The sequence below is a fragment of the Vigna unguiculata genome, chromosome 5 (genome assembly GCF_037176805.1).
Source record: "Vigna unguiculata cultivar grain cowpea cultivar isolate G323 ecotype 2 chromosome 5, ASM3717680v1, whole genome shotgun sequence".
Classification (NCBI taxonomy): Eukaryota; Viridiplantae; Streptophyta; class Magnoliopsida; order Fabales; family Fabaceae; genus Vigna; species Vigna unguiculata.
The window spans coordinates 50,968,664-50,991,007 of NC_140796.1; the positions used below are offsets into that span (position 1 = coordinate 50,968,664).

The window sequence follows — 22,344 nt, forward strand, 5'->3', positions numbered from 1 at the left end:
ATGCAATTACAATCAAATTACAATTATGCCATGCATTAATGAAAAGCCTCCAGACCTGAAAATAGGAACCATGGGTCCCACATGTTGCAATGTAAGAAGCTCACGCACGTGGTGTGCATTTTTTTCCTTTTAAAATCGTGCTGCTACAGAAAGTACTTTTACTTTTATTTTTGTTTTTTTCCTCAAATTGGGATTTGATAACACGTTTTTTTTTCTCTTATTTATTTGTTGATTAAATATGTTTTTCTCCTTAATTTTCATTGAAATATGATCACATGAAACGTTGATACATTCTCACGTGTTAATATTAACCGGTAGCATTTAACCCATTAATTTAATTACTTGTTTCTTTGCCATTATTGAGTTTTTTGCGCCTAAAATTTTATTTAAGGAAAAAACTATTTTGATACAGTTTATATTTATTTTACATTACCATATTCAATTATCCAACAAGAAAACCTGTATCAAATGAATATAACTGGTGTCGGCTAAAAAATTGAATTAAAACCTTAGACAATTATCAAATTCTATTGATAATCCTAAATTATTAAGCTGTACTTTACATTTATTTTTTATTTTATTAGTTAGTAATAATGAACTTATCATAATAAATCTTTACATTCAAATTTCAATTAATTATAGTATATTTTTAAAAGAAAACATGTAATGCTTTTTTTAGAATAATTCACTTTAAATTAAAAACAAAAAACAAAAATTTGAATTGATAGCGATAAGAAGTAGTTAAGTTAAAACGAAACCCACTTTTTACTAATCTCATAATATTGTAGTAAGAAATTCAAGTAACAAAATATAAAAAATATATTTAAACAACAAAACTCAAATTTAAAATTTTATTTTCTTAACATTGTCATGGTACATTATAATTGGAATGGGTACATTAGCACCGACTTAATTGTGTTCTTTAATGTATTGGTTTGTCGTCCAAATCCATCTCCATATTGATATATGAAATGACCACTCCAAGCAAGGTTGATGACAACTTGAACAAAAGATTTAGGGAATATGGAATTCTTAATTAGGTATTTATTCAAGTTTTTCCATTCTTTCTCCATCAAAGTTTTGAAGTGTTGACGGGCATTTTCTTCTGGGAGACCAGTTTCGTGCATATAACTTACAATTGAATTTGAGGTTTCACCCCTCTCTATCTCGTCCTGTCCAAAACAACATGTTAGACACGAAGTTTGATCCAAATGAATTACATAATAAGGTTATGCCAAACAAAGTTAAAAAAATTACCGTTGATGTTCCCAAATCATTGGTAAGCCTAAAAATGATGTATGCAGAGTGCAACATGTCATGGTCATTATTAGTTAAATAATGAATCACTTCCTCCGTGATGTCTTGGGTGATCAAGAAGTAGCAATGAGTAAGAATAACCCCTGCTGTGATCGAGATCCTTGCATTTTCTAGGTACACATCGAATGGTGGAATACTTTTGTCGTGAAACCATTTTGCTTCTTGGAGGTATGCTTTGCTCAAATCAGACCACTATGGAAAAATCAGACAAACATTTTAGTTTTAGTTATACCGAATATACATAGGACAAAAACAAAAGTTGTGTTACATACAGATTTTGTGAGGTAAGGAAGACAATTTATGCCTCGTTCATTGAAGATGTCATAAGCTATCCCATTAACAGTGTTATAGATGGCTAGGAAGCACAATGCCATGCATTCTGGAAGAGTGTCTATGGAATTCACGTCCCATCTTGTGTCCATGCACATGCATAATAAAAATATAGATACTTATATAAGACATTTTTTTTATATTTTCTCTAAGAGCAATGTAAACTGAACTTCATTTGAGATTAGTTGAACAAACCTTGCAATGACATTTGTGAAGAGCTCCAATTCTTCTAAAGTTCCGTATATGTCATATATATCATCGATGAATGGGATTAATATAGTTAACTTACTAATTACTTTGCGATAGTATGCAAATTGAGGTTCAGGAAAAACTGCCAGTGCCCAAATAAATATTTCTACTAATCTGTCTCGAGAAAACTTTAATTTCCTTGAAAGATCAATGTCCCACCACCACCTAAGTAACAACACATTAAAAGACACCAATGTAACCTTTTCTTCAATAATATATACATAAAAAAATAAATCAAGTTTTAATAGCAAAAGGAATGCAACTAAATTTTATTCTTTATAAAAACCATGCTTTAGTTACTCTTACTCGTTAAAAAGGTTATTTTTATTTTTAAAAACCGTTATTAAAATTACATTTTACTTATTATAACTTATTTTTAGAAGAAAATAAAATTCTAGTAATTATCTTATAAGTAAACCACTTTCTATTAGGTATGATTTGGTATGCACGTAGTTTCTTTTACCTTGATAATTCTCTTAACTCGTTTTGATATGATGACTGATCCATATTGAATTCCAGCTTTGCAAGTTCTAACAATAAGAGATTATGCGGTTCTGTCTTATCATATGTGTTAATATAGTGTTTCGCCACTAGTCTGCAACAAGTTTTATGATAGGGAAGCTCCTCCAATACGTGCTTAACTTTTTCTGCCATTTTCGCATCCATTGATCTTTCTTCCATTAAATTTATTAGATGTGTTCTTGAAAATGCACTTGCCTCCCAAAGATTTTCTCCTTCTAAGGTGTAATATGATGCTCTGTACAAACTCAACATTCCTTGTACATCGTTGCTAATTTCAGCCTTGAATTTTCCTTCTTCATCTTTGAAACTCCTGAAAATGTCTGCATGCACCTCAAATAATTATCTTAACGTGAGTAATAATTAGAAAGATTTGGTAGGCTAAGAGTTAAAGATAATAAGACGAAAATTACTTGGTTAAAATAAATAAGATGGACAATATATACTTAAGTAGAAGCATTCATAATTCTGTGCTAGGTTGTTGTTTTCGTCCCAACAACTTGCCTTCAAGAATCATAGTCTCACATGGAACATGAAAAGGAATTAACAGATTAAGGTTGAAGTTGTCTACCTTGGGAGACATCAAAGCCATGTCGTCTGAGAATTCGAAAACGAAGAGCGGTTTCATGCAGACTTGTTGTGGTTCGGTCTTTGAAGTTTTGAATTGAAACAAGTGTGAGAAGGGTTTTGTTTATCCAGTCCTGGAACCTGAAGAACAGTCCCAAGCGTTCAATATCATCAATGAGTTCAAGTAAGCTTAGTGGTTCCATGTCTGTTCCATTAATCATAAATCGCACTTTCTCCTCCAACTTTGTCGCTCTTTCTTGCAGTGTTTCTATCTGCATTTAGCATGCATGCATGACAGAAAAAACAGTAACAGTGAAAAAAATAATTCCACAAGTAATAAAGGAATCAAAGGAAAAGAAAGATTACCGGAAGATTGTTTGGCAGGGAGTGGATGAATTCACGAGTGAAAGAACTGGGGTTGAAATTGGGTGGATTTCTGAATGGGGTATCGTGTTTGTTGGCATCACGAAGGTGCTTGGTTGAGGATATAGAAGGAGCTTGTGTAGTAGACAAGCAATAAGGAACATTACTTGCCATGGTATACGTAGTATCAAATATGTGATGCTAACCAATGCGTGCCTTCTCTCTATTTATAAGAAAATGATATTCCAACATATTTTTTGAACTCAATTTTGACATGACTTACGTGGCACCTTTTTATAATTTTAAACTAATTTTTTTAAATGAAAGCAAAATGATGTGCATGTGCGGAAGTTACCCAAGTTCTTTTTGCCAAAATAAAAATGTTGGTGAGAGAAAGGGGGGTCGAGAGAGAGCAAAAGGTAAAGTAAATTGTTGTTCTTAGAGTAGCAGAGAGAGATCAAAAGCCATAGAGAAGCAAAGAAGTGTTGTGCTTGCTGTCGGAGAACACAGTTGTCACTAGAAGTCATCCATGGCTGCGTTTCCACCATTTCGCGTTTGAAGTGAAAGTTGTGTTTGGAAGTTTTTGCACAGTTAATCAAAGAAGACGACCACTACGGCTTTCAATATTTTGGTGTACAGATTTCCAAACCGAAAATGGAACACACACCATAATCTGCACAACATCATCACCTCACAGTCATGTAAATCAATTTAAATCAGTTCCAAAATGCTCAAAATTCATTTATCCTCCTTGTTTGGAGGCATTTTCGAATTAAAAAAATAAATACTACGCCCAGAGGTAGGGAGTGCTATGAAATTATGTGGGGAGTGGTAGCAAATATTTTAGTGTACAAATTTTCAAATCGAAAATGGAACACACACCATAATCTGCACAACATCATCACCTCACATTCATGTAAATGAAATTAAATCAAAGGTAAAAAATGCTCAAAATTCCTTTATCGTCCTTGCTTTGAAGCATTTTAAAATTAAAAAAATAAATATTGCGCCCAGACGTGGGGAGTGCTGTCAAATTATGTGGGGAGTGGTAGTAAATATTTTGTTGTACAGATTTTCAAATCGAAAATGGAACACACACGATAATCTGCACAACATCATCACCTCACAGTCATGTAAATCAATTTAAATCAAAGTTCCAAAATGCTCAAAATTCCTTTATCCTCCTTGTTTCGAAGCATTTTCGAATTAAAAAACATAAATATTGCGCCCAGACGTGGGGAGTGGTAGCAAATATTTTGGTGTACAGATTTTCAAATCAAAAATGGAACACACACCATAATCTGCATAACATCATCACCTCACATTCATGTAAATGAAATTAAATCAAAGGTAAAAAATGCTCAAAATTCCTTTATCGTCCTTGCTTTGAAGCATTTTAAAATTAAAAAAATAAATATTGCGCCCAGACGTGGGGAGTGCTGTCAAATTATGTGGGGAGTGGTAGTAAATATTTTGTTGTACAGATTTTCAAATCGAAAATGGAACACACACGATAATCTGCACAACATCATCACCTCACAGTCATGTAAATCAATTTAAATCAAAGTTCCAAAATGCTCAAAATTCCTTTATCCTCCTTGTTTCGAAGCATTTTCGAATTAAAAAAAATAAATATTGCGCCCAGACGTGGGGAGTGGTAGCAAATATTTTGGTGTACAGATTTTCAAATCAAAAATGGAACACACACCATAATCTGCACAACATCATCACCTCACATTCATGTAAATGAAATTAAATCAAAGGTCCAAAATGCTCAAAATTCCTTTATCCTCCTTGCTTGGAATAATTTTCAAATAAAAAAAAAATTATTGTACCTAGAGGTGGGGAGTGCTGTAAAATTATGTGGAGAGTGCTAGCAAATATTTTGATGTTCAGATTTTTCAAATCAAAAATGGAACACACACCATCTGCACGACATCATCACCTCAAATTCATGTAAATTAAATTCAATAAAAGTTCTCAAATCCTCAAAATTCCTTTATCCTCCTTGCTTGGAATCATTTTCAAATAAAATAAAATTATTGCGTCTAGAGGTGGGGAGTGTTGTAAAATTATGTGGGGAGTGCTAACAAATATTTTGGTGTTCAGACTTTCAAATCAAAAATGGAACACACACCATCTGCACAACATCATTGTTAGGAATCCAAGTGTGAGTCTAAGTCCCACATTGACCAGAAATGAGAAAGTAGAGCACTATATAAGAATAAAGACCCATAAACCCATTGCCTTAAGGTTTTGGGTTGAGAGTGGTAAGGGTTCCAGGTAAGCGTGTCCCGTTAAGAAAAAACGGCGGTACAGAAAAGGGCAGAAAATGAGTACTCGTGGTTGGGAATGCTTAAAACGGCGGTACAGAAAAGGGCAGAAAATGAAGGGACTCACCCTTGAGGGAGAGATTGTTAGGAATCCAAGTATGAGTCTAAGTCCCACATTGACCAGAAATGAGAAAGTAGAGAACTATATAAGAATAAAGACCCATAAACCCATTGCCTTAAGGTTTTGGGTTGAGAGTGGTGTCAGTGGTGTTGTTCTCCACAGTAAAACCCCCTCTGTAAAACCTAACAGTGCTAGCAAATATTTTGGTGTTCAGATTTTCAAATAAAAAATGGAACACAAACCATAATCTGCACAACATCATCCTTGATTGGAAGAATTTTCAAATGTTAAAAATAAATACTGCACCCAGAGATGGGGAGTGCAATCAAATATTTTGGTGTACAGATTCTGAAATCAAAAATGGAACATGCATTTTCAAATTAAAAATAAATAAATATTGTGCCCAGAGGTGGGGAGTGCTGTCATATTATGTGAGGAGTGCATCTGACATTGCTTCATCATCCTTCCAATTCTTTTCAAATTACAGATTGAAAAACTGAACCCAGACGTGAGGAGTGTTGTCAAAATATGTGAGGAGTGACAAAAAATATTTTGGTCTACAGATTTCCAAATCATAAATGGAACATACACCATTATGGCCACAAATATTCTTTGTAAAAGCATAAACAAAACAAATACAATGAAATGGTCACAACAGTTCCATATAAATATTTCAAGCATTCCAGAAACACAAAAGGCGTGTTACACTCAACATATAATTCTAAGTACTGTAACATTCCGGTTAATAAAACATAAATACAGAGTTTCAAGTATGTTCTCATCAAAGATACAATAGCACCACTGAGGTTAAAGTGGGGACCCATTATGGAATGGTGCAAGTCGCTTCCGGTGGAATGGTTGTCGTTGTCGTCGACTCGCTTCTAGTGGAATCGATCCCGTCCAGTATCGTCGCTATCGCCGGTGTCTCTTATTACGATGACAGCTTCCCGCTTCGCTTCTTTAACACGAGAACTTTACTGAATGGTTGCCGTTGTCGTCGACTCGCTTCCATTAGAATCGATCTCGTCCAGTATCATCGCTATCGTCGGTGTCTCCTCTTACGATGACAGCTTCCCGCTTCGCTTCTCTAACATGAGAACTTTACTCTGTTCCCCTTTCTCTCTCTGTCTCACCAACACTTTTATTTTGTCAAAAAAAATGTGAGTAACTTCGGCACGTGCACAGCAGTTTAGTTTCATTAAAAAAATTAAGTTTAAAAATAGAAAAGACGTGCCACGTAAACCAAATTAAAATTGAGTTCAAAAAATATGTTGGAATATATTTTCGCTATTTATATTCAACCCTAAGTAGTACAAAATTGTTGAAAGAAGTGTTCTGCACTTTTGATTTGATGTGTGAATTGGCTTTATCTAGAGGAAAAGTTCAAACTGTTCACTGCAATGTCATATACATGCCTAATATCTTTAATAAGTATTTAAAAGCATTTTTTTTCCTGATAAAAGAAAATACAATCGATATATTTGTGTAGTATTTATTAACTACACAAATATATCGGAAAATTGGATGCTGAACTGTAAAAAATTTAGGTGCGTGACCATATTTATTTTTGACAAAACAATTTATAAAATTAATTTAACTGAAGCATAAAAGTGAAATTGAAATTACTAAAAAACAATTAAGCATTAGTTATGATAGCTTCGCGAAAGGCCCTTATCCACATTCAATTTGATGCACCTACCATGCAATTGTTTTCTTCTTCTTGGAAAATTATCTTTTGACAACAAAAGTTTTGACAAAGTTAACAAAAGTTCTAGAAATGGAATTGAAGTAAATTATTATTTTTTTAATTAAAATAAAATATAAAATAATATTTTTTTACCTGAATAAGAAAGTTTGTCAAAAACATTTTGTTAACCTATCACAACTCTTTCTTCTTAGTTTGTCCTGCAATTACCACAAAATTACAATTGTGCCATTCATTAATGAAAGCAAATCCAATCATTAATGACTCTTGCAGTGCTATGTTTTTATTATTTTTTTCAGTCGTACTATAAGTACTTTTGTCTTTTTTGTTTTTTTTCCTCAACTTGTGTTTGATAGTACGTTTTTGTTTTTCTTTTATTTATTTATTTTTGTTGAAATTGTGCTCTCTAGCGCGTTTTTCTCCTTTTTTTTCAATTTTATTATCTTTTGATGATTTTTTTATGCATGAAACTTGAGTTTTTGTGTTTTTTATTTCTACAAATTTAGATAATTTAATTAAATACTTATTTATTAGTTAATAGAATAATTCTGCAGAATTTGAAACAATAATAAAGTACACAATTTTTGAATACAATTTATTTTAAAAAAATAGTTAAATAAAATGCTTTAACTTTTATTTGTGTGATTTTAGGTACTTTAATTTAATTAATTGGTGAAATAATTTATGTTAAGTGAATGTAATTTTAAAAGATTTAAACCAGTGCTACTAAAATATATGTTCCCATTTATAATAAAATAAATTTAAAAAAGTTTGAAAAAATATTACAGAACCTTTTTCAAAACAAGCCGAAACGGTCGTTGGTCAACATCCAAATTTATTTTCAGACTGTGCTAAAAAATATTATTTTATTACACACCTAAATTATTAATTTGTATATGTACGCTTATTTTTTATTTTATTACTTAGTAATTATAAAATTATCATAATAAATATTTACATTCATTAGTAAATTAATTAGAGTGCACTATAAATTTGGAAGAAAACTCATTTCATTCCTTAATCAACAATTTAAATACACACATTAAGGTACCGTCAATATTAAGATAACAAAATGTCCATAATTAATCAGACTATAGTCACTATGCTTCGAATTAGGCTAAGAATATATTTTCTGAGTAAAAAAATGACGTTAATAAATAATCTTGTTATACAAGAAAAAAAAATCTAAAAAAGAATATTTAATTTTTTTATAAATGATTCCTTTTAAATTAGAAAGAAAAAAGTTGAATTGATAGTGAAGAGAAGAAGCAGGTAAATTAAAACGAAACCTACATTTTACGAATCATTAGAGCATGTTAAATGAATTAAGTAAATAAACTCAAACTTAAAACGTGATTTTCTCAACATCATCGAAACAATTAAGCAATGACGTAATTCTGCTCTTTGATATATCTTTTTGTGGCCCAAATTCATCTCCATGTTGATATATGTAATGACCACTCTAAACAAAGTTAATGATAACAAAAAAAAAAAATAGAGAATATGAAATCTATAACTAGATATTTATTCAAGTATTTCCATTCAAGTTTATTTTATCCCTGCCTTGCATCTTATACTTTTATTTTTAACAATTTCCCTTTTAAAAAGTATAAAAATAAGGACAACACCTCTCTAATTGTATGAGGGTGTTTTTGTTGTGGTTTGTCCTCTTCTGTGACACTGTCACTTTCTTTCTTACATTCATGCACATGACAATGAAAACGATTATATGTGGATGCAATATATATATATATATATATATATATATATATATATATATATATATATATAAAGTTTAATTATATTATGACTCCTTCGTAAATTTTAAAATTTTAGTTTAATTTTTAATAAATTTTTATGGTTTATTGAAGTATGAATATATTAAACTTTTCAACTGAGCTTCTTTTGTGTACATAATATGATGTAACAGTTATTTTATACTGTCATCTTCTTTAAATTTTATTACACAACATCTTATACAAGAGATCATGATGATAGACTCCGAGTCTATTCCAAATATTTACTCTATTTAACAAAATTTGTTTTTAACATTAATTTAAATTATGAATTTTAAAATAAAAAATATTAAATATATATATAAAATTATGAATGATAAAATTAAAAATTATAAAAAATCAAAATTAAAAAATTTACAATGTTATAACATTATAATTTTATAATTTTTTATTTTAATAATTTTATAATCTTATAATTTTATAATTATATAATTTTATAATTATATAATTATGTATTTATATATTTTATAATTTTGTAATTATGAAATTATCTTCCCCTCACCTTACCGCCAGTCAAGATAAGAGAGGTTAGGACTTTAAAACTTTGTCTTTAGTGTCTTGCATGTTCTTTTGTCTTGAATCGTGCTTAAAATGTTGGTTTGTTGTTCGTGGTTGTATTTTTTTAGTTTTGTTGTTTGGTATTTTTGGTTTTTGCATGCTGAAACAAGTGAAAACCTGCTATTTTAGGTTAAGCATAATTTTTATTTTAAGCGAGATTAGTCTAGCTTAAGCGAAAATTTCTAACTTAATCGAGATGAGTTTAGTTTAAGCGAAAATTGTTACAGAATTTTAATTCCTTATTTTAACTTATTGACTAAGTTAATGTTAAAAATATGATGTATGAAGCTAGACATGAATGATGTGGCATTGTTTTTAGACCTGTCTTGAGGTGTGTACCATGGGATGATAATTATTCTAAGATAACATATAGAATGTTGATGATGAAAGAAATTCAAGGAAAATTCTTGGTGATGGTGTGGTTAGTGTATGTCTTGATATAGGATATGTCTAGATAAAAGAATGTATTTTGAACTCTGATAATTGTTCACACTCATGTAGAGTAGAATGAATTATGTGGTAAGAGTGACAGAAAATCCTAGTCTCGGGACATGTTTGGACCCAAAGCATAATAGGATTAACCTTGTGTGTGGTTGGGTGATAACCCGTGTGTTTAGACTTTGCAAAGTTTAGAAACCAGCACAGGTGCATACTTCCTTTAGAATTCTATATCAAGCGCATAATCCAAACAATCGAGTCGATAGTCCATTAATTGTTTAGATGAAGATAAATATGTGAATTATTCTTTGGTTGTATATTGCTTGTGTTTCATAACTTGTTTATTTAATTGTTAAAAAATGTTTTCACTGGCTTACCTTTCTATATGTGTTTTATGTTTTGTTTGATTTTTCTTTTTGCGTTAATCACCACTATTGGTGGAAGCAGATGATGAGGCACCTGTTAATCTAAACCTGATGTAGGGAGATGTTGCTGTTTATCTTAGCCATTGTAACTAGTTTCCTTCTTTGAGCATCCTTTTATAGGAATTTCTTGTGTTTCATTTTAGAACTCTATTTTGAGTATTCTTTTGAAATTTTTGATGTAAATTTTGGATGACTGTAATGGTAATTTTTTTATACTATCTCTCTGATTTTTAATACTCTTTCATGTTGCTCAAAATATTAAATTATGTGATATTTTATTTTAATAGTTTTTATCTATTATATTACATAAAAATTCAATAAACTATCAAAATTTATTAAAAATTGAATTGAAAGTTCCATATTTATCGGATTAAAAGAATTCCATATTTATCGGATTAAAAGAATAACCCTTCTTTTTATGTCACGTTTTACAAACTATAGTTATTTAAAAAAAATTTCAATCTCGAGTACGCATTTGTTGATTTGTAAGTCTACATATTTCTTGTCTTTATCATTATCTCTATACAGGGAAAGACGGTGCGAGGAAAAAGGCAATAATAATAATAATAATAATAATAATAATAATAATAATAATAATAATAATAATAATGTTTTTTCATATCTTAATTTTTTAGACTTTTGTAGTCCACTTACTTTTTTCTTTTTTCTTTATTTTCTTTTTATATATTTTTACACATTATATTTGTAGTTGTAAGAAAGCGGTAGGAAGCTGGAAGCATAGGGCAGTTGTGTTTGACAATTATTTTTTTCAAAGAACCAAGTTAAGTTTTCTTACGTTTTTCAGTTAATGTTCATTTGTGTCTTCTTCTCATTCTTTGATTTTGACATATCGTTTGTGGTTTTTTTAATTAGCAACAAAAAATTAAATAAATATAATAAGATACTTGGGTACATTAACTCTTAGACAAGGTTACATGTATCTATATAACAGTCCAGAAGATTAAGTTCAAAGTCCCTGATAAGGGATTACTTTCACATAAATTATATGGCATAATGTGACCAGACCAGACAGATATTTAGTTATAACTTGGTAAAATAATAATAATAATAATTAAATGTTTGGATTAAGATACGCACGAAAGGATTAAAATAAAATGTAGAAATAGTAAATATATATTATATTTTTTATTTTTTCAAAAATAAAGTATAATTTTTTATCTCTTAAATAATAATTAAATTAAAAACTATATCATTTCACATTTGAGAAATGACTATCACAAATTATTCTATTAAAATTCCTTATTCAAACACATTATAAGATTAAATTTCCACGAAAATCCTAAAACAAGAGTATAGGTGACAACTCTTAAAGAAAGAAGAATATATTGTGTGGTATTAGAGATCACCAAGAAAAAGATGATAGAAATAGAGGAAAGAATATATATAATATGGTTTGAGAGATCCGAAAGGAGATTTAATTCTAAGAAAGGAGAAGTGAAGAAAGTGTTGCACATTTTCAAATAAAATTAAAAACTTTATCGATTTTCTATATGTACTCTCTCATATTTACTAAGTTCACTTCCTCTCTAATTTCTTTGAAGTTGAAACTATTCCCCGCCAAAAACTAAAAGCCTAAAGTCTAGTATTAGGATTATATTCACTCAAATTCAATATTTAAAACTAAAATTATTATTGTATCACTTAGATTTATTATTTCATTATTTTAATAACAACATTTACAACAATATTTATAATATTTTATTACATAATACTTTCACTATTTTATTATTTTAATATACAAAATAAAACAAATGCGCCTCGTGCATACGCACGAGTCAGTATACTAGTTTTCAATTAAAACTAAAAATTTTATCGATTTTCTATCTTTAACTCTCCCACATTTACTAAGTTCACTTCCTCTCTAATTTCTTTGAAGTTGAAACTATTCCCCACCCAAAACTAAAAGCCTAAAGTCTAGTATTAGGATTATATTCACTCAAATTCAATATTTTCACTATTTTTTCATAACTAAAACAAAAATTCAATATATTACCCAAAGTAAATTATTAATTTATTTAGATAATAAGCATATAATAAATATAATTAACACTTTAAATTTATTATAATAGGAAATCAAAGGCTAACATTGATTAATGTTTTATTTAAAAGAACAAAATAAATTATTTAAAAAATTATAATAAAAATAAACTAAATTCTATAATTTAAATGAAATTTATATCATAAGCAGAGTTGGGTATGCGGTTTAACTTGCTCATTTAAACTCACATTAAGACAATTTTGTTGATATAGCTCTTTAACTTCAATCTATGGTACCGTTTCCACAAAACTTATGGGTTGATGGCAAAAATATTATTAAGAAATAATTTTCATAAAATTTATACAAAAAAGTGTCACTATATTGAAAACTTTACAAATGATCGATTTATATATGACTACTCATATAATTTATAATACTTTTAGATAAACAGAGACCTGTATGATCCCTGTATAAACTTAAGTTAATTCATTCTTTTACATTCTTGTACCATTTTCAAACATGAGATTTATTATACTATTTCTTTATCACGTAGCCACTAGTAAGTTATGTAATTAAAATTTTGAAAACGAAAATGTTTTTAGTGCAGTATAGGAACAAAGGATTTATCAACTGAGTCATCACCGACACTAACAAAAATAATTAAATTAAATAACTTTAAGTTTTAATCGATGGCTTTTCTAGAATCTGTCTATTTGAAAATGTCAAAGTTCATTTAAGATCTTTTAACATCACCTTATTTATGAATATGAAAATCAAATACAAATCTAAGTAAAATAAAGAAAAAAAAAATGGCCATCATTATTAAACTTTATGACACACTCAATAATTCATAATTGTAATTGTGAGAATTATGCAGTCCCATGTGCAGACATTCCTCAAATAATGAATGAATTCAATTGGAGTTAATAGGAAGCAGATATAGAGACTTTTTTTGGAGAGAAAAGTAATGAAATTTTAGTTTATTTTTATCTGTTTTATATTATGATTTTTTTAAAATTGAACTGGTTTTTAAAAATATGAAAATAAAATAAAATAAGATAATTTTTTTTCGAAGAAAGTCACTGAATCCGCTTCCAAAATTAATAACAGCGTACTAATGAGTTGCCACAATAGAATTCTTTTATCTCTCAAATTCAAAAGATATTACCCAATAAACACGCATAATTTAGTATTAATTACGTAATTACTCCTTATCAGTGACTTCTCTAAAATCACCCATATCATATCATGCTACCTAGCTTGGCCCAACCTAATCACTAGCCAGTACTGTAAATACAATATTAACGATGACCAATATTGTCAATTTTTGAAGGCAAAATACTGAATTTAAATATTTATATTGTTCTACTAAAACAATTTTCAATAACCGAAATCTTTTACTCCGTATATTTATATCATGATATATTAAATGTATAGATACCAACAATATTCTAATTTGATGAGGGGACCAAATTAAAAATATTAAAATTAAGTAAATAATTGATAGCAGTTACATAAAAGGTCATGGTCTCATTTATAAGCACGTTACATATTATTGTTGTTTATTTCTCTTTCCTTTCATCAAGAGAGAAAATCTAGAGAAAATATTCAGATGCTTTATAATTAGAAGATCAAGTACCATCTTTCTCTGTTCATCGTTTCCAATCCAATAATAAAGTATGCTTCCACATTTAATTCTTTAAAATATTAGAAATGGCTTAATAGAGTTTATTTCTCTTTAATATTTTCATAAACCAAAACATAATTGAAAGGAAAAGTTTTCTAATAAAAGCTTAACTTTTTGAACAGTAGATACAGACTTTCCTATTCCCTACGTTTATAAATGTTGTGTGTAGACCAAATTTCTGAATAATTGCTCAAAACAAGGTAAACCCTTCGTAGATGGTTCAAAAGATGAACAAATACGGTAAGAAGAAAGAAAAAGGGGAAAAGTTATACCCTTTCGAAAAGTCATTGGTTCTGAAATATTAAACATGGGTTGGCATATTTAGTAGCCATTTATAGTCTCTTCGAGTTTTGTATTGTATTCTTCTTTTAATTGTTTGTTAAAATTACTAAATATGAAATACTAACTATGTATGTATGTATGCGGTGGGTTGTGGTATACGATAAAATTAGAAAGCATAATATTCACGAATTATATAAAATTAAGGTTAGTAGTTGGAAATTATTAAAATTTAAGTATTTGGTAAAATTATTTATTGAAGTAGTTAAATATTAGTTTTTATTTGATAAAAATGTATCACAGAATATTCACTTTTTTTTAAAAAAAAAACCTAAATGATTTTTATTTATAGGTTAATCATTTTATTATTGGTTTCACTTGTTATAAGTTTTATATTGTCTATTCTATTAGTAATTTCAAAAATATTTAATTAAGTTTAAAAACAAACATACTTAGTTGTAACACATATAAAAAAAACATAATATATATATATATATATATATATATATATACTATGAATTTAAAATAAATAAATAAATTATAATTTTATTTGATCTTGGCATTCTTAATATTATTCGTTTTTTATCTGAAGTTTACAGAACATAAGCAAAACATAACACGGTATAATAAATATATATATATATATATATATATATATATATATATATATATATATTATGCTTGAATTTGACTTGTTTTAGAATATAGAGTTTTGTATCAACATTAATGCTTTCGTAATATAATAACTGTGTTCATTATATTTACTTACAAGTAAGGTAAGACCTACAATTAAATTTGAATTAATAACCTTTGAAATTCAAAATGAAAATGAGAATTTTGTCAAAATAGTAGTGAGAATTTATTTGATAGGACTCTTTTTTGCACCTCATGATCTTATAAAGTTAAGTGACATATAAAGAAAATAACTTACAATGTAATTATCTCAAGATTTTGAGTTCAAAATGATGTCAAATGTGAATTGAAATTGTGTCACTTATATTACATTTTTCTAATGAATCTTTCTTGAAAGACCGAGCTGTAATATTAAAGTCAAAAGTTAGTTTTGATGACCAATGAAATAAGTTCTTATATTGAAAGTTTTCGTTATGATAAATAGTAGTACAACTAAATAGATATTTGTGGTTTGAAAGGTTTCTGTTCAAAAAAATTATCAATAATGTGAAGTGTATGGATAATTATCTGGGCATGTTAATTCACATAATTCAATTATATTTCTCCCTTAATCCCTTCTCAAAAAATCCATGACATGTAAAATGTAAAATTACATAATAACCCGAATAATATGAATTAAAAACATATATTTCATAGAAAATATATTTGAATATCAACAAGAAAACATATACTCTATTTAAAATACTCTAAAGCACCCCTTAAATTTGTTATATAATTTCGATAAATTTTACAACTATACATTGTTCCATAATTTCTTTCCTTTTTAATCAATCAATAAAGTAGAAATCATCAAAACACTAAACCATCCGATATAAAGACGATTTTCGATGCTGATTATCTAATTAGTAACCCCTTTCCAACAATTATATACATGGGCTCGTAATTATTCCAACATGTAATTTATTAACACCAGTACATTTCACATCTCTAAATGAATATTTAATTGAAAACCATACTATAATTAAAACTTCATAATTGGAGAAGGCAGCTCCCAAGTTTTAGAAGTCAACTAAAGAAAATAAAGAACATGTTGATCTCTAATATTTTCACTTAATTAGACTTTTCCAAGAGTTAATAACCTCTATAAAAGGAAAACACAACTTCACAATATTCCTCACAACTCACTCCATACAAATTACACAAAAATGGATCGTGCCATGTCTATTAAAGCCTTTGCTCACAGTTTGTTCATTCTCATTGTTTTACTCTTCCACCCAGCAATGTCCGGTGAGAAACATATTATTTATGATGTCCTTTATTTCACAAGCATAATGTTGGTTGAGTATATCTATCTGGAAATTAGTTTTCGAAAACATATTATGTTGAAAACATTTTACGTAGAAAAAATTGAAGGCCAAGTAATTTTTATTTCAATAACAATATTTGAAGCATGTGTGTTTGATTCATTAGTGTAGAAAATAGAGTTGAAATATGTTATTATGAGAAATGCAGAAGATTTTGACTATGATCCTTCAAGTCCAAATGGCCCCCCTAATTGGGGAAATACGTGGCCTTTGTGTAGAGATGGAACCAGACAATCTCCTATTAACCTCAACACAGTCACATCGAATGTTGTCTTCAGTTCTGGGATTCAAAGGAACTATCAACCTGCCAACGCCACTCTTGTTACTTCCGAACATGACGTAATGGTATGCAACCCAACTAAATTTCTAAAATTCTAGATTAAAACTATTTCATGCATTACATCTTTCTAAGTTAGATGTAATTTATAATATATAGTTAACATTGTCTAGAATCTAAAATATGAATCTAAATCTTACATTAAATAAAAATAAAAAATTAAACATTATATAAAGATAAAAATACATAAATTTATTATTTTAAAGTCTTGAATTAATAATGATATTAATAATATAAATCGAACTCATGTTATATTAATATTATATATACACATCATAATAAGATCTATTTATCTGAATGAATAACTTTTAATTTTTATATTCTATTTTATTTTACATTAGTTATTCGTATTAATGAGGTCACATGTATGTGATTTAATTGGTTGCTTTAAAAAGTCAACCATATTTAATTTTAAAAAAAAATTAAATATACCTGTTTTTATTCCTTAAAATGCAATTTATCCTTGTTTTTTAATTTACCAAACAGTATTACGTGTGACATGATCATGTTGTTAGTGTTGAGTTTTTAAAAAAGAAAAATGGATGGATGAAAATTCTGGATTTTATCTGAACCCAGATTCAATGATTTTATCGCGAATTCCAAATGTAATTTTAGAAATTAAACTTTTTATGCGAAAACTAACGTAGTATGGGAAACTCTTCGTTTTTTACATTAAATATAAATTAGTCCTCTTCATATAAATTTGTTAAAAATTAATAAAACAAATATTATTATCTTTCATGGTTTCAAAACAGTAAATTTTATTCATTAGTTAAGATGGGAGAACCAACATACATGGTCATCTCCATTTAAGAGCTAGTTTCAAAATGAACAAGTTTTAATATAACCGGTGGCAGATCTTAATATAGGAGGTAGCTCACCAATTTTATTGTCGAATTCATTTTTTTTTTACTTTCTTAAAAGTCAGTGTTATTAATGATTAATTAAGAAGTATGTAATTATTTTATATCTTTTATTTACATGTAAGGCGAAAGTTCTGCAATATATGTATGAAAAAAAAAATCAACCATACTAACTTTGATTCCCTATTAATAACGTTAATGAATAGTATCAATGATTGTATGATAACACTTACGATCAACATATTTGTCATCTATCAATTACATGTTATCCGGTTAAAACAAGAATAATAATATTTTATATTATTTTTTTATTTACTTTTAACTCACCACTTTAATCCTTTTTAAATTATTATATCACACCATTACAAAAATTAAAATAAATATTTAAAATATGATTGGAAAGGTAAATTAAAAATTAATCAAAATATCATTATCCTTAAAATAAAATCACAAACTTAAAAGGAGAAAACTTATCATAATCATAACCATTTTTTTTTTGGATTAGTTAACGAGCTTTTCCTTTTGTTTACTTGTAAAATACAGATAAACTGGACTGAGAATGCAGGGAATATTATAATTAACGGAACTCAATACCAACTACTACAAGCTCATTGGCACTCTCCCTCTGAACACATAATCAACGGCATAAGGTATTTTTTTTCTTCTTAATTTGTTACATTGTTTTAATATGTATAAAAGAACTTACCCAATTTAAAATTAAAATTTTCACGTATTTCTCAAACTGTAGGTTTGATCTAGAGTTACATATGGTGCATAGAAGTTCAGATGCAAAACTTGCAGTGATTGGAATTCCATTTAAGAAAGGGGATCCAGATAACTTCGTATCAACGGTAAACACAGGAGATTTTTGTTGTTCTTATCTCTGTTTATGATAGTGTATGATGGATGATTCACAGATGTTACTCTCAGCGTGTGTTTGTTTGGAGAAAATTTTATACCATAGGCAAATGGTTATCCAAAACTCATTATAAGAATATGTTGGGAATAAAAGTATTATTACTTAACATCTCATTTTTCAGACACAAACGGGAGAATTTGTACAGCTTTTTATAGACAAGATGTAATTTTATTTTGGGTTAAATATGTTTTTGTCCCTTAACTTTCAGTGAATTTTGGAGTTAATTTATTTCGAAATTTTGGACCAATTTTGTTTTTCATCAAATTTTGTTAAGTTTATTTGACATTTCAAACGCGTCCGATAGGAACCCGATAATGGGTGGAACAGATCTCACTAGGATATGCTTTTGTTTTTTTTAAAAAACGACCCTGATATTTTGTTAGAAGTGGACTTAAATCTAACTCAACCCTAAAAATCGACTTATCCTATGAAATTGTTTTATTTCTAATTGATGTGAGACTTCCAACATTAACAAAAACATTGAATATGATAGAAAAATTCTATGATAAATTTGTTGCTGAAGATAACGTGTTCGGTCTTTGTTTGATTTTCAGATAAAAGATGATTTGCAGTTGTTGGCTGAAAACCAGACGAGAACAGTAGCACTAGGTAGTGTTGATCCAGAGGACGTAGCAGGGATAACAGGAAACAAGTATTTTAGATATAATGGTTCTCTTACAGTTCCTCCTTGCAGTGAAAATGTTCTTTGGACTGTTTTCACTGGAGAGGTGTGTTCTTTTATTTTCCATTGATTTAATTGGAACAAGCATATAAATGGAGTTTGACACAATTTGATATATAGTTCTTTACTTTTATATTAGTGAAAATTTATTTTCTTAACTTAAACCTATCTTGTATTATGAATCTTATTATCTGCAAATTTATATTCTAAAATGGTGATTATTATGAACTTATCATTGTGAGTATTATTTATATCTTCCTTTGAATATATACGTAGAATCTCTCTTTAACTCTTTCTATAGTGTTTAATATTCTAATTTCAATCAAGAACATGTTGAACATACATTTTTTTTAAGTGCATGAGTGGAAAGGAAAATAAATAAATGTGATATCTATAGATACGAGAAAAAAAATATTAAATATAATAATAATAACTCTTTCAATATTGATTTTAGGGCAAAACAGTCTCAAGGGCGCAAAACAAGTTGATTCGAGCAGCGGTTGATGGAGCTGGTGATGTAAGTTTTTCATCATCATGCCTATTAATTATTTTTTGTTGATACCATCAAGACAAACAATGCATGTCATCAGATTATTGTAAAAATTAAGATCTAAGTTTTTTAATATACAGTTTTGATTAATTTTTCATTAAAAAAAGTGTCTAGAGTCACTTATGAGTTTTATGCTGGCTACAAATGGATAGAAAAAAGAAAAAGAATAATCAACAAGTATCTTTTAGATTCACGGTGATTTATTTCATTTTTGTTACATGGATTTGTTTAAAGAATATTAGTGTTAAATTTTCTTGATATTTCTTCTTAAAAATTTAATAAATGTTACCAAAATCGCTTATCGGTAATTATTGGAAATTTGAAATTTTATATATAAAGTAAATTTATAATATATAATTGAATCCTTATTAGAAATTGATTTCATAAAATTCAATTACACTTATATTATTTTATAATATAATTATATCAGACATTTTATCACCCCTATCGAATTATGTAGAGTACTAACAGTCACAATATAACACTCCTCAAATTGCATGCAAATAGGTTTTTCTTTTATTCAAATTTTCAAAAGAAAATTTATACCTTAATGGAAAAATTGTTGAATATAACTATATTAACCACCTTTTGTTTATTGATATTGTAGGAAACATTTGAGAATGCTAGACCAGTGCAACCAAGAAACGGTCGTCCAGTGAAACGCTACTACTTATCTACAAATTAAGGGAAATTGAAGCAAGCTTTTGTTTGAGGCAGTTCACAATGAAACACATTAGGTTAAAATAAACATTGTTAAACAACTGCATCAACAATATACTAAAAATGTTATTTATGTTCTCAACAATAATGAGTAATGAATTAGTACTTATCTCATACTAAAACTTTTGTCTAAAACCATGGTTTTGTGTTATTAGTTTCTTGCTTTTTCATTGTGTGATCCTTAAAAAAATAAGTATTACAAGTCTTAACTCATTAATTAATGTTAGTTGTCCTTTCCAATTTTAAGGATATTTTGATAACAAATATAACTAATAAAAGATATAATTTGACAAATTTTGATAACACAGTTATTAGTATGTTACTGAGGTCTTTCACCCTCTCTTTTAAATCCATCAAACAATCTCTTTCAAGGTGATTCTCAAGCACATAATATAATGTGAAAATAACTCTTAATATAACCCACAATCTCTTTCACTTTATTTTCTAGTTTTATCACTAAATCAACTTTATAAATTCATAAAAATATTATATCTGCACAAATATGGTTTAGACTATCAATTTATCATGATTTAAAGAAGCAAAGGTTAAAAGAGGTAAGGATTTGGTGTAAGAAGATAGATTAAATAGGTAAATAGTAACAACAAGTGACAAATAGAATATGATATGTGTGAATATTTAAATTTCAAATTGTAGTGATTCAAATTTATCGCATTTAAAATTTGTGATAATTAAAATAGATATCAGAATTATATTTATTAAAAATAGTTTGTAGTAAAAATATTTTAAACATCAGTACTTTTTTCTATAAATAGAAAAAAATTTACTTAAAAATTATTATATCTTTTTATTTTATAATATTTTATTATATTTTAGAAATTATAAATTGCTCTAAAATTTATTATATTTTATTATCATTTAATATTTATTGAAAGTTTAAAATTGTTAAAACCTGTTAAGAATTGTTTAAACTTTTCTAAAAAAAAGCTTTTAGAATTCAAAATAAAATATTAATTAATTATTTTTTAATAATTTCAGAACTAATAACTAACTTTTCTATTTTATTTAAAGTTATTTAAGAAAATAGTGATAATAGCAATAATAATGTTATTATATTTAAAAAAATCGGTATTTAATAAAATAGTAGTAATATTTAAAAAATAAATAAAGTATATGCAAGGGACATAAAAAAACTATGCGTATATCATATTATTTTAAAAATATATTCTAGATAAATGTAAAACGAGGATTAAAGCCACGATTAATGTAAATCGCATATCAAAATATAATTAATTAAATAGACTGTGAGAGTCTAACTCACTCTAACTCACCCTAATAGCAGTATTTTTTAAAAATAAAATATATGTATGGGTAATTGACTAAAATATAATACAAATTAATTATATAAATATGTATCAAGCGTCTACTCAAGCAAGTAATAATGTCTTTAAAAAAAATAGAATTTGTGAGAGTTTGTAACAATATTTTTTTAAAAATAAAATGTAACAATAAAATATAATAACTTACTACATTTTTGTTTTGGTCTAAATCAATTATAATATCTACACCTCATTTCTGCTTCTTTTATTAAATTCATTTTGTTTTAATATCCATTCTTTTAAAATTTTTATACCCATTTTTGTTTACTTTAGACCTAGTAGCCCAATGTCTTTTCTGACTTTTACACCCTTC

The 22,344-nt window shown here is 27.7% G+C and overlaps 1 protein-coding gene and 1 pseudogene across 2 annotated transcripts; one reads left to right on the forward strand and one right to left on the reverse strand.

The window, feature by feature from the left end:
* Nucleotides 1-843: 843 nt before the first annotated feature.
* On the reverse strand, nt 844-3,520 carry LOC114184763 (isoprene synthase, chloroplastic-like; annotated as a pseudogene).
* A 12,908-nt stretch (nt 3,521-16,428) lies between these two features.
* On the forward strand, nt 16,429-20,817 carry LOC114182990 (alpha carbonic anhydrase 7-like). 2 transcript variants are annotated; one of them, XM_028069804.2, is made up of 7 exons: nt 16,429-16,546; nt 16,772-16,968; nt 18,367-18,473; nt 18,572-18,674; nt 19,297-19,470; nt 19,879-19,941; nt 20,582-20,815. In XM_028069804.2, the coding sequence occupies exons 1-7, from the start codon at nt 16,465-16,467 to the stop codon at nt 20,657-20,659; spliced, it is 804 nt and encodes a 267-aa protein (XP_027925605.1). In that variant the 5' UTR covers nt 16,429-16,464; the 3' UTR covers nt 20,660-20,815. The 2 variants fall into 2 exon arrangements, with proteins under 2 accessions (XP_027925605.1, XP_085529002.1); XM_085672876.1 differs by having other exon boundaries at nt 16,451-16,546; nt 16,775-16,968; nt 20,582-20,817.
* The last annotated feature ends 1,527 nt before the right edge of the window (nt 20,818-22,344 follow it).